We start from the raw sequence: 12,435 nt of genomic DNA, 5'->3' as shown, positions 1-12,435 counted from the left end.
AAAAAGGTATTTTTGAAATCGACACGATCGCCTTCGTCACATTCACTTGTGACATTGTGACTAATACAGATGCACAATGCAGGTGATAATGACTAATCTTTTCCTTTTTCTTTTAATTTGAGGAAACTTTGGGTGCTCACAGGAGATTTTGAGTATAGCGGCCATGATGCAGATACAGAATGTGTTTGTGGTGCCCCCAAACCAGAAAGGTGCAGCGGTAGGTTCGGAAGTTTTATAAAAGTATCACAACTTGCCCCCCCCCCAATATTCTCTACTGAATCTCTGAGTGCAGATTGGCCTTTGCATTGTAAGAAAGCTGTAATGTAGCCCAGGGGAACTAGGTTTAGAGGAATGGGGTTTAATGGACAGAGTTGCAATGTAATTTAAGGGTTCCCATGGAACATAAAATGTGTATGTGCATAATAGTTATTTATCACAAGTCAAATTATTTAATGATAATGGGTAATTGAGCTACAAAGCCCTGACTCACTCCATGCATTATTTATCTGTACGTCACTAACTTCTGTGTTCCTTCGTTATAATGCACATAAAGTGATTTTATGAAGTTGAAGTTTATTTTTATTCTCAACCACCACCTACCTTCCCCCCCCCTTCCTCATCATCGCTGTTCTTTCGTGAAGAGGTTGACTTTTTGCTCAGGTGTAGTTTTACATGTACCAGCTATCCTGCAGCACCTTCTCTGTCACTCATGTGTGCACCTTGGCGGTGATTATCAGCGGGCTATTTGACAGGCGAGGGCATCACAGCCAAACTCAATTCATTGGTCGCCCAATGCCCATGCAGCGTTCTGGGCAATTTCCACCTCACCCTCATAAGGGCACCGAGTAACAGACTTATTGCAGTCCCACCCTGGAATCAGTTAAATCAGCAAATGGGATTGAACCCAGAACTTCCCTGCGTCTCCGGGGTTCAGCTATCCACTTGATAAACACATTGGAGAGGTGTCAATGGATCCCTTAAATTATTCTGAAACTACTATGTAGCAGAAGAGGTTCAAACCATGTCGCAATGCATGAGGTCTGTGTGCTTTATATAAATATCATTTGAGGCTCACTGCCCCATATTTGCTATTTCATGTACATTCAGTAATTAGGTTTTCTTTCTCCACGTTTCAAAAAAAAAAATGAAATTTTCCCTTGTCTGTGTGCTATGTTTCATGTTGAATGTTTTTCTGAGGTTGAGGCAAGTTGCTGTAAAAGCAGGCAGCTGAGGGATTACCGCATCACGTGACACATCCTGTGGATTTGCACGGTTTCATTTTACAAGGTTGCAGTGGTCTCTGCACACTACATAGCACCATAAATGTACTCCTCGGTACCTAGGGGCCATAGAAGCATGACTGAGAGTTGAGGGAAAAGAGATTCATCTGGCCCATAGAGTTCTCCCATAGAGCATCTTTTCATTTGCCCCATTCATTCCTAACCAGAAGATAGTTTAGCACTGTGCGATACATTGCCTGCTGATTATTAGGATGTTAAATCTCCCTGCTGTCCCCCAAATAAATGAGCCTGGCCAAAACTGGAAGCAAATTATCATTTCCATTTTGCAGGGTGAAAAAACTGACGATGTTCTCTGTAATTGTGCTTGTCGCGAATTTCACTTTGTTTCAGTTTTAATTAAGGAAGCAGAGATCGTCTTTTGTTCCGAGGTCAAGGTGATTTACTCATTTTAAATTGCTAATGGGCTCATCACTGTAAATAGCAGAGGCTTGTTGTAATCTGAACAAGGTGATTGTTTATTGTACCAAGAACACAATACTGCGGATGCTGGAGATCTGAAATAAAACATTTGTTTATTGTGAATGTCTGGATGCTGGTGAATTCAGTGCATTCCAGCGAACAAAAAGGGGATGTTCCTGGTAGGAAGCTGTGATTTTCTTTTGAGCTCCATATTTGCCCAAATCCGAAAACATTCAAAGGATAATTAATCTGTCGTCGACCTTTATCAGAATATATCTTTATGCTTAATGCTGCAAAGTATTTTTGTCAGACTTTTGAGTTACATATATTACATTATACTAAATGACACATTTATTCCATGCTGTAAATTGAGGCTGGTATTGGAGCAAAAGCCCCCCCATTAAATTCAGTGAACAAATTACTGCAAGTAAGGGAATCATTAATGCGGCTAGTGCGGGTTACAGCAGGCGAAACACAGGGACAGGAATAGGCCATTCAGCCTCGAGAGCCTGTTCATGATTCAGTTAGATCGTGGCTCATGTGTATCTTAACTACATTATCCGGCTGCTGGCGAAGCCTCTGAGTCAGAACAGTACGGGAAACATTGTGAAATTGCTCAACTAGAAAATGTCTATATAAAACCTGAAATTGTGACAGCTGCTTTAATCAGCTGCCGGAACCTATGTGCAATCGTTAATAAGTAAAAGACAGCATGAGAGCATTTCTCTTTGTGGGGGGGGGGGTTGCTGGTAGTGGAGAGGTGGGGTATCAGAGGCTTTTGCGTGTTTTTTTTTTCATCTGGGGCATGCTATCTGTTCCTGATGTTTTAATTTTGCTTCCATGCTTTTCTGCATATCTTATTGTATTTTTCTTAATTTCCCTTCAAGGCCCGAGAGCACAGGAAGTTTGCTGTGGCTGAGGGAGACCATCTGACAATGCTGAATGTCTATGAGGCCTTCATCAAGGTTTGTAACCAGCCTTTTTGTGACTAGGTTGCACCAGTTATAGAATTTGTGCCATGTCATGTATCAACCAATGTGAGATGGCTATAAGCCTACACTACAAGAAAACTGTGAAATAGCACCATTATAAAGTTTTGCCCTGGAGTCTTCATATCTTGAAAAAACTTTCACTAACTTTATAACTCCTATGAGCCAAAGCAACGCCTGATGTTGGAATAAAGTTTGCAGGCCAGAAAATAGGTTTCATTCTAGGTCTGCACTGAGTTAACTGATCTAATCTCAGGAAAGGGTAAAAAGACAAGCAGTGTCCTAACTTCTGTTTATTGTCCAGCACTGAACTGTGTCCCTTACTGAACTGTGCATGTGTGTGGATGTGCTCTGAGGAAAGGATCAGACCGAGAGGTGATTTTCCTCAGAGTTCAATAGCTTACCTACAGTTTTACTATCTAGGGTTCACGCATGAACATTGGCCACTTGGCTGTGAGTGTCTGTGTTCTGTGATCCAGCAGTGAAGACAATGCCTTCAGGAGAAGAGAAGAAAAAAAGAGGGTGGGAAAATTCCTTTTTTTAAAATAAATTTAGAGTACCCAATCCATTTTTTCCAATTAAGGGGCAATTTAGAGTGTTCAATCCACCTACCTTGCATATCTTTGGGTTGTGGGGGCGAAACCCACACGAAAATGGGGAGAATGTGCAAACTCCACACGGACAGTGACCCAGAGCCGGGATCAAACCTGGGACCTCGGCGCCGTGAGGCTGCAGTGCTCACCACTGCGCCACCGTGCTGCCCTGAAAATTCCTTCTTTAAACAAATGTTGAGTAACTTGCATCAAGAGAGTCCAAGTCTGCCTCTTTGCAGATTGATGCACGTAGCTTTTTTGCTCAACTTTTTAAATTCATCGACTGAAAAGATTTTCTTTATACTTTATTTTTTTAAAATTTAGAGTACCCAATTCATTTTTTCCAATTAAGGGCCAATTTAGCGTGGCCAATCCACCTAACCTGCACATCTTTGGGTTGTGGGGGCGAAACCCACGCAAACACGGGGAGAATGTGCAAACTCCACATGGACAGTGACTCCGAGCCGGGATCGAACCTGGGACCTCAGCGCCGTGAGGCAGCAGGGCAAACCCACTGTGCCACCGTGCTGCCCTCCCTTTTTACAATTTTAAGTACCCAATTCTTTGTTTTTCCAATTAAGGGGCAATTTAGTGTGACCAATCCACCTACTCTGCACATCTTTTTGGGTTATGGTGGTGAGACCCACACAAACAAGGGAAGAATGGGCAAACTCCACACAGACAGTGACCCGGGGCTGGGATTGAATCCGGGTCAGTTATCATAGAATTTACAGTGCAGAAGGCGGCCATTCGACCCATCGAGTCTGAACCGGCCCTTGGAAAGAACACCCCATTTAAGCCCACACCTCCACCCTATCCCCGTAACCCCACCTAACCTCTTTGGACACTAAGGGCAATTTAGCATGACCAATCCACCTAACCTGCACGTATTTGGACTGTGGGAGGAAACCGGAGCACCTGGAGGAAACCCACGCAGACACGGGGAGAACGTGCAGACTCCACACAGACAGTGACCCAAGCCGGGAATGGAACCTGGGACTCTGGAGCTGTGAAGAAACTGTGCTAACCATTGTGCTACCATGCAGCAGTGCTAACACTGCACCACCGTGCCGCCTCGACTGAAACAATTTGAATTTCAGTGACTAGATATCTCCCTGACAGCCAGATGCCAATAAGCAGAGCTCAAGGTGACTATATTCTGGTCTCTTTTCATCATTCCACCATTGGCAGCCATGCTACCTACCTGCTCTGAGATTTCCTCCCAAAACATCTCTGCCTCTCTACCTCTCTCTTCTTGAAGACACTCCTTGCAACCTACCTCTTCGACCAAGCTTTTGGGTCACATGTCCTAATGTCTCCTCTGTGGCTCTGTGTCAAATTTTGTTTGAATGTTTTCCTGTGAAGCACCTTGGAATGTCTTTGCGTTAACAGCATTATAGAAATGCAGTCTATTGTTATATTTGAGTCACTAATGATGTGAGTGAGCAGTATAATAACCGCTGTCTGACATAGCGTCATAATGGCACAGAAGAGTGATACATGGCCCATCGCATCAGTGCCATCCCTCTGCCGAACAATCCAATCAGTCCCATTGCCCCGCTCTATCCTGGTAGCATTTATTTCCCTCAAGCGCTCATCCAATTTCCTTTTGAAACCATTCATTGTCTCCACTTCCACCAACCTCATTGGCAACGACTGCCACTTTCTGTGTAAAAAAAAAAAAAATGTCTCCCTTTATAACTATAAATGCGTCAGAAGTAAACGCATTTGTTTGATTAAGCGTAAAGGATAGAAGGACAAGTAGAAATGTTTGTATTGGAGCTGGGAGCCACACCAATTGAGCAAACGTCATTCCTGGATTTGTGATACTCCTCACAGGTATCCCAATGTAAGTGGGATGTCCCAACAATAACCATCACAGCTGAAAGGGGACAGCGACATCCTGTTTTCTCAACCTGATGAAATCGGCTGAATTCTACAGGAAATCAGTCTCCTGCATCCAGGTGCCAACCTAACTTCCACCCTTTGAAAACTTTGTGGGAGGTACGGCTATGCTACGTGGCACAGTGAGGCCTCTGCAGGAAGTGGTGAGACTTGTGATCTAGCAGAGAGCAGGGGAATATGGGTTTGCGAGAGTAAGATGAAGGATGGTCAAATTGACTCTTGAAAGAGGATGTAACTGGGCTAAAATAAAATGGAAAACTGGACATAGGGTGGAGGCTCAAATATCCATCAGTAAAGAGAAAATACAGTTTTTGTTTTAAATTTAGAGTACCCAATTATTTTTTTCTCCAATTAAGAGGCAATTTAGCCTGGCCAATTCACCTAACCTGCACATCTTTTGGGTTGTGGGGGTGAGACCCACGCAGACACGGGGAGAATGTGCAAACTCCACACGGACAGTGACCTCGGCGCCGTGATGCAGCAGTGCTAACCACTGCGCCACCATGTCGCCCTGAGCAGGTTAGTGCTGACATCAGGGGCGGGATTCTCCGCAAACTGGCGCGATGTCTGCTACCTGGTGCCAAAAACAGCGCGGATCACTCCGGCGTCGGGCCGCCCCAAAGGTGCGGACATCTCCGCACCTTTAGGGGCCAAGTCCTCACCTTGGTGGGGCTAGGCCCACGCGGAGTGGTTTTCGCTCTGCCGGCTGGCGGGAAAGGCCTTTGGTGCCACGCGGCTGCTGACGTCATCCCCACGCATGCGCAGGGGAGGGGGTCTCTTCCGCCTCCGCCATAGTGAAGACCATGGCGAAGGCGGAAGAAAAAGAGTGCCCCCACGGCACAGGCCCACCCGCCGATCGGTGGGCCCCGATCGTGGGTCAGGCCACCGTGGGGGCAATCCCCGGGGCCAGATCGCCCCACGCCCCCCCCCCCAGGACCCCGGTACCCGCCCGTCCCGCCGTTCACAAGGTGGTTTAATCCACGCCGGCTTGAATCCCCGGGGGTGGGCCCGCCGACCGGCGCGATTCCCGTCGACCGGCGCAGCGTGATTCCCGCCCCCGCCGAATCTCTGGTGGCGGAGAATTCGGGACACGGTGGGGGCGGGATTCACGCCAGCCCCCGGCAATTCTCCGACCCGGTGGGGGGTTGGAGAATCGTATCCCAGTTCTTTTTTTTAAAAAAAATTTAGAGTACCCAATTATTATTTTCCCAATTAAGGGGCAATTTAGTGTGGCCAATCCACCTAACCTGCACATGTACTGACATCAGTTCTGAGGAACGATTTACACCCGAACTATTTTCTCTTTACAGATGCTGACTGACCTGCTGAACATTTTGAGTTCCTTTTACTTTAAAACCTCAGCGAGTGGGTGACTGCTTGCCATTACTACCTCGTTACGTTCTTAAACTCTTTACATTTTGGAGCATGATCATGCGACTGCTGTGATTGATGAGTTAGAGATTGACGCAGTCAATGCTCATATATTTTCTTTGTCCATTGCAGCACAATAAAAACTCACAGTGGTGCCAGAAACATTTCTTAAATTACAAAGGACTTGTTCGAGCCACGACAGTCCGGGAGCAGCTGAAGAAGTTATTGTCCAAATTCAGAGTGCCGAAGAAATCAAGCGAAGGTATCAACACGGTGGAGTATTTGAAATTCCTTATACAGGTCACAGCCGAGTAGTTAAGAGGACAGCCATTGTGTTGTCGGCTGGCTGGGCTAAAGCAATAATTAATAACAGTTGGAAATGGCTGCTCACAATTCTGTGACAATTATGTCAGAGTATTGTGTTTGCTGTCAACAAGATTTTCGTTCTCCATTGCTGACGGGGGAGAGGGAGGAGGGGGACATGTCTGTTGCGAATTTATTTATTCAGGTTTAAAATAGCGGAAGCGACAGCCTCTTTGCCCAGGTTAGTGAGAACCCCTTCTTAGATTTTATTTTTGCTCTTATCCATAACTATCTCACAGTTCCAACTAAAGCAACAGTGAATCTGAACCCTGTGTTATATTAACCAGTTGATGAGAGAAATTCAAGGTAGCAGGGGTTTTTTTTGTTCTCACTGAGAAGTATCTGGCTTCTGTCTGCTACTTTACCCTGCCTCACCCTGGTAGATGGACTAACCCCTGTGTGCGAATGAAACCCTCATTCATGCCTTTGTTACTTCTAGACTTGACCACGCCAAGGTTCTCCTGACTGGTCTTCCACATTCTATCCTCTGTAAACTTGTGGTCATCCAAAACTCTCTTGCCTGTGTCTTAACGTGCACTAGATCTGTTTCCCCTATCACCCCTGTGCTCGCTGATTTATATTGGCTCCAGATCAAGCAAGGTCTTGATTTTAAAATTCTCGGTTTTCAGATCTCTCCGTGACCTCACCCCCTCCCTATCTCTGTAATCTGCCCCAGCTCCACAACCCTCTGAGATATCTGCACTTCACTAATCCTGGTCTCTTGAGCATCTCCAATTTTATTTGCTCCACCGTCACTAGGTTTCCCTTCAGTTGCCTTGGTCTTAAGATCTGGAATACTCTTCCTAGACCTCACACTGTACTGCCTCTCTTCCTTAGCTTTCCTTCCTTAGGGGACTCCTTTAAAATCTGTGTGTTTGGGGGCAGCACCGTGGCGCAGTGGTTAACATTGCTGCCTCACTGCGCCAGGGTCCCAGGTTCGATCCCAGTTCTGAGCCACTGTCCATGTGGAGTTTGCACATTCTCCCTGTGTTTGTGTGGGTTTCGCCCCCACAGCCCAAAGACGTGCAGGGTAGGTGGATTGGCCACGCAAAATTGCCCCTTAATTGGAAAAAATGAATTGGATACTTTAGATTTTTTTTTTAATCTGTGTTTGACCAGGCCTTTAGTCACCTGACTTAATGCATCCTTATGTGGATTGGTGTCACACTTTCTTTTATAGTGCTCCTGTGATTTGGGACTATTTTTTTAAATTTAGAGTATCCAATTTTTTTTTTCCAATTAAGGGGCAATTTAGCGCGGCCAATCCACCTAACCTGCACATCTTTGGGTTGTGGGGGCGAAACCCACACAGACATGGGGAGAATGTGCAAATTCCACACGAACAGTGACCCAGGGCCAGGATTCAAACCTGGGTCCTCAGCGCCGCAGCCCCAGTGCTAACCACTGCGCCACATGCTGCCCTTACTGCAGTGAATTAATAATACTAATTAATAATAATCGCTTATTGTCACAAGTAGGCTTCAATGAAGTTACTGTGAAAAGCCCCTAGTCGCCACATTCCGGCGTCTGTTCGGGGAGGCCGGTACAGGAATTGAACCCGCGCTGTTGGCCTTGTTCTGCATTACAAGCCAGCTGTTTAACCCACTGTGCTAAACCAGCCCCTATTATTGGAATTACAGGTCCAACATTATATCCTATTGGTCTGCGGTGCAGTCAATCCACTGCACTACTGGCTTCTGAAATCCAGAGAGATCCTTGGTTTAATCTACCGTTCCAGGGAGTGAAAGTATGTTACAATATCACATGGAGAAACCCTTGACGAGGTTAATAATATTAATCTTTATTCTTGTCACAAGTAGGCTTACATTAACACTGCAATGAAGTTACTGTGAAAAGCCCCTAGTCGCCACATTCCGACGCCTGTTCTGATACACTGAGGGAGAATTCAGAATGTCCAATTCACCTAATAAGCACGTCTTTCGGGACTTGTGGGAGGAAACCGGAGCATCTGGAGGAAACCCACGCAGACACGGGGAGAACGTGCAGACTCCGCAGACAGTGACCCAAGCCGGGAATCGAACCTGGGTCCCTGGCACTGTGAAGCAACAGTGCTAACCACTGCCATCGCGCTAATATTGGGCAGCGTGTGGATTCACTGAAATAAACGGCAAAGCAGGAGTCCAAAGAATTCATTAGAAAGACATTTATTCAGCATAACAGCGGTATTTACACAGGGCCCGGTCACACATCTCTGGGTCCTCACTCCTTTTTGTCACCTGCTGGTTAACTCACAGTCCAATCAGCACCGGGGAACAATCACCCCCAGCTGGACGAGTCCATGCGGGTTATAACATTTATCATTGCTTCAATTAGAATTCTGAGAAATCTGTTGGGTCACGTCAACATTTAATTCCTTGGGTGGCAGCACGGTGGCGCAAGTGGTTAGCACGGTTGCCTCACGGCGCCGAGGTCCCAGGTTCGATCCCGGCTCTGGGTCACTCTCCGTGTAGAGTTTGCACGTTCTCCCCGTGTTTGCGTGGGTTTCGCTCCCGCAACCCAAAGACGTGCATGGTAGGCGGATTGGCCACGTTAAATTGCCCCTTAATTGGAAAAAATTAATTGGGTACACTAAATTTAAAAGAAAAGGACAGGTGGATTGGTTGCGCTAAATTGCCCCTTAATTTGAAAAAATGAATTGGATACTCTAAATTTATATTTTTAAAAAACATTTAACTCCTTGCAATGTGATAGCATAAGACATTTGTTAAGTAGAAAAGCATCATCTACTCCATATGAGTGTTTTGTTATGAGCATTTTAGTTCATAAAATGCAAGAATCATATAACATAGAATTTACAGTGCAGAAGGAGGCCATTTCTCCCCGCAGACTATGACCCAAGCCAGGAATCGAACCTGGGACCCTGGAGCTGTGAAGCAACTGTGCTAACCACTCTGCCCCTGAAACCATTAAATGGTAATCAGGCTTTGCATTTGTTGACTATCCAAATAGATTATTGCAAAATGTAATCGTACTGACCCCGATGCATGACAACGGCGAAATTAATGATTAAGAGCAGCTGTCAGAACAATGGCACAGCCCCACCACGGAACCAGCCAGCCCCAACCTTGTGTCAGCCTACTCAAACCCCTCTCCAGCTTCAACCCACTCCACGGGCCCAGGTTAACAGAACATGGGTAAAGTAGTATACTCCTGCAGCTGTCTGAAATGAGAAGTTACCTGCTTTACACACTCTCTCCTCAGGTGACCCAGATCCTATCCTGCGGTGTATTGTTTCAGGCTTCTTCGCTAATGCGGCAAAGTTTCACTACTCTGGATTCTACAGGTAACCACCCAGGCAGTTTTGCCATCATGTTCTTGACTTTTTTTTCTCTCTCTCATTACCTTTCAATCGCATTTAATGAATCTAACATCCATCATTATGAAGCAATTGGATGTCATGCATATCGTCTTTGATATACTGTGTAGTTTTCATAATAACGCTCTTTAATAGGTGTCATGTCGTGACACTTTTTGAAACATGCTGCTTATGGCTGCTCTCTCTGTCTTTAACTTTTTTAAAATAAATTTAGAGTACCCAATTAATTTTTTCCAATTAAGGGGCAATTTAATATGGCCAATCCATCTACCATGCACATCTTTGGATTGTGGGGGCGAAACCCACGCAAACACGGGGAGAATGTGCAAACTCCACACAGACAGTGACCCAGAGCCAGGATCAAACCTGGGACCTCGGCGCCGTGAGGCAACAATGCTATCCACTGCGCCACCATGCTGCCCTCGCTGTCTTTAACTTGGGCTCAGCTTCGATACCCCTGTGATTGAATGGCTCACACATAAATAATGACCATTTGAGTGAGCAGAGGCAACACCTTTGGAAGAAAGATTAAAGGAGAAGAAAAATTCTCGCTCTGGGGCAACTCCATAATGAGGCATCCATTTTACAGCACCCTCCATTATAATTTGGGGGAATGGTGGTGTAGTCATGATGTCACGGATGAGGCTAATGCCCCGGGGAGCATGGTTTCAAATCCCTTCGCAGCAAGTAGTGGAATTTAAATTCAATTAATAAACCTGGAATGTAAAGCTAGCCTCAGCAATGGTGACCATGATTAATTGTGATTTTTAAAAATCATCTGGTTCACTTATGCCCTTTTTAATGAAGGGAATTTGCCACCCTTACAGGCCTGGCCTACATGTTACGCCAGCCCCACAGCACTGTGCATTGAAATGGCTGAACAAGCCACTTAGTCCATGGACAATTAGGGATGGGCAGCAAATGGTGGCCTTGCCAGCGAAGCCCACATCCCATGAAATAATACATTTTTAAAAATTAAATTAATTTATAAAATCTGTACTCTAATATACTCTGTACATTTTACTATGACATCCTCTAGTGTAGACTGCAGCTGTAAGCATATTTGTGAAAAAGAATTAACAACCTTTTTTTTTTTTTGTAGGACCATTCGAGATGATTATGAGCTTTATATTCATCCAACTTCCGTATTATATGGAGAGAAGGAACAGCAGTGGTAAGTTTAACTCTATGACGATTATTATATCATTTTTATTTGATCATAGAATGGTACAGTACGGAAGGACTAAGCCTCTGCTGATTCTCTATGTTATCGAAGCAGCCTCATTCCGCATTGGTACCCAGTTCCCCATTCCACATTTCAAGTATATATCCACTTCCCTTTTGAAAATGATTTCTGAATCTGGTTCCATCACATTTCCAGACCGTGCATTCCAGATCGTAACACCTGGGGTATTAAATGCTTGTTTTTGTATGAAGTGGTTGAACCTTGTAGCAGCCTGTGAAATCAAAGTTTGTGACTTTCTAAACCCCTCATTGTCACTCTAACTGTTGCCAGGGTTGTCTATAACGAGATCATCCAGACATCCAAGTACTTCATGAGGGATGTGACCGCGATCGAATCTTCATGGTTGTTAGAATTAGCCCCGCACTTTTATCGGAGAAGAACAGTAAGTATCAGTCTACTCTTTGCATTGTTTATTTATTTATTTATTATAAATTTAGAGTTCCCAATTCATTTTTCCAATTTAAAAAAAAAAAAAAAAAAAATTTAGAGTACCCAATTCATTTTTTCCAATTAAGGGGCAATTTAGCATGGCCAATCCATCTAGCTTGCACATTTTTGGGTTGCGGGGGCGAAACCCACGCAAACACAGGGAGAATGTGCAAACTCCACACGGACAGTGACCCAGTGCCGGAATCGAACCTGGGATCTCGGCGCTGTGAGGCTGCAGTGCGAACCCACTGCGCCACCGTGCTGCCCCTTACTCTTTGCTCTGTTTGAGACTGTACCCTGCAGCATATCCTGTCACTGGAAGATGGGTGGCAAGAGTAGAATAATTGCCTTGGATAATGAATTATAAAACTTAATTGACCCTGGATCCTACCACCCTTGGCACAGCTCTCTTAGGGTTATAAAAGTGATTTATAGGGCGGCATGTGGCACAGTGGTTAGCACTGGGACTACGGCACTGAGGACCCAGGTTTGAATCCCAGCC

The 12,435-nt window shown here is 45.2% G+C and overlaps 1 protein-coding gene across 1 annotated transcript in view; it reads left to right on the top strand.

Moving 5' to 3' along the window:
• Window positions 1-12,435, top strand: part of dhx35 (DEAH-box helicase 35) — a 100,378-nt gene that overhangs the window by 78,331 nt on the left and 9,612 nt on the right. Inside the window, exons 16-21 of the mRNA XM_072515151.1 lie at window positions 123-217; window positions 2,588-2,665; window positions 6,691-6,820; window positions 10,144-10,225; window positions 11,361-11,432; window positions 11,775-11,886. Of these exons, the coding sequence (XP_072371252.1) occupies window positions 123-217; window positions 2,588-2,665; window positions 6,691-6,820; window positions 10,144-10,225; window positions 11,361-11,432; window positions 11,775-11,886 (569 nt within the window). The remainder of the gene's footprint in view (window positions 1-122; window positions 218-2,587; window positions 2,666-6,690; window positions 6,821-10,143; window positions 10,226-11,360; window positions 11,433-11,774; window positions 11,887-12,435) is intronic.

The sequence above is a fragment of the Scyliorhinus torazame genome, chromosome 8, assembly GCF_047496885.1.
Source record: "Scyliorhinus torazame isolate Kashiwa2021f chromosome 8, sScyTor2.1, whole genome shotgun sequence".
In the NCBI taxonomy this organism is placed as follows: domain Eukaryota; kingdom Metazoa; phylum Chordata; class Chondrichthyes; order Carcharhiniformes; family Scyliorhinidae; genus Scyliorhinus; species Scyliorhinus torazame.
This window is presented reverse-complemented; position numbering and strand designations above follow the sequence as displayed.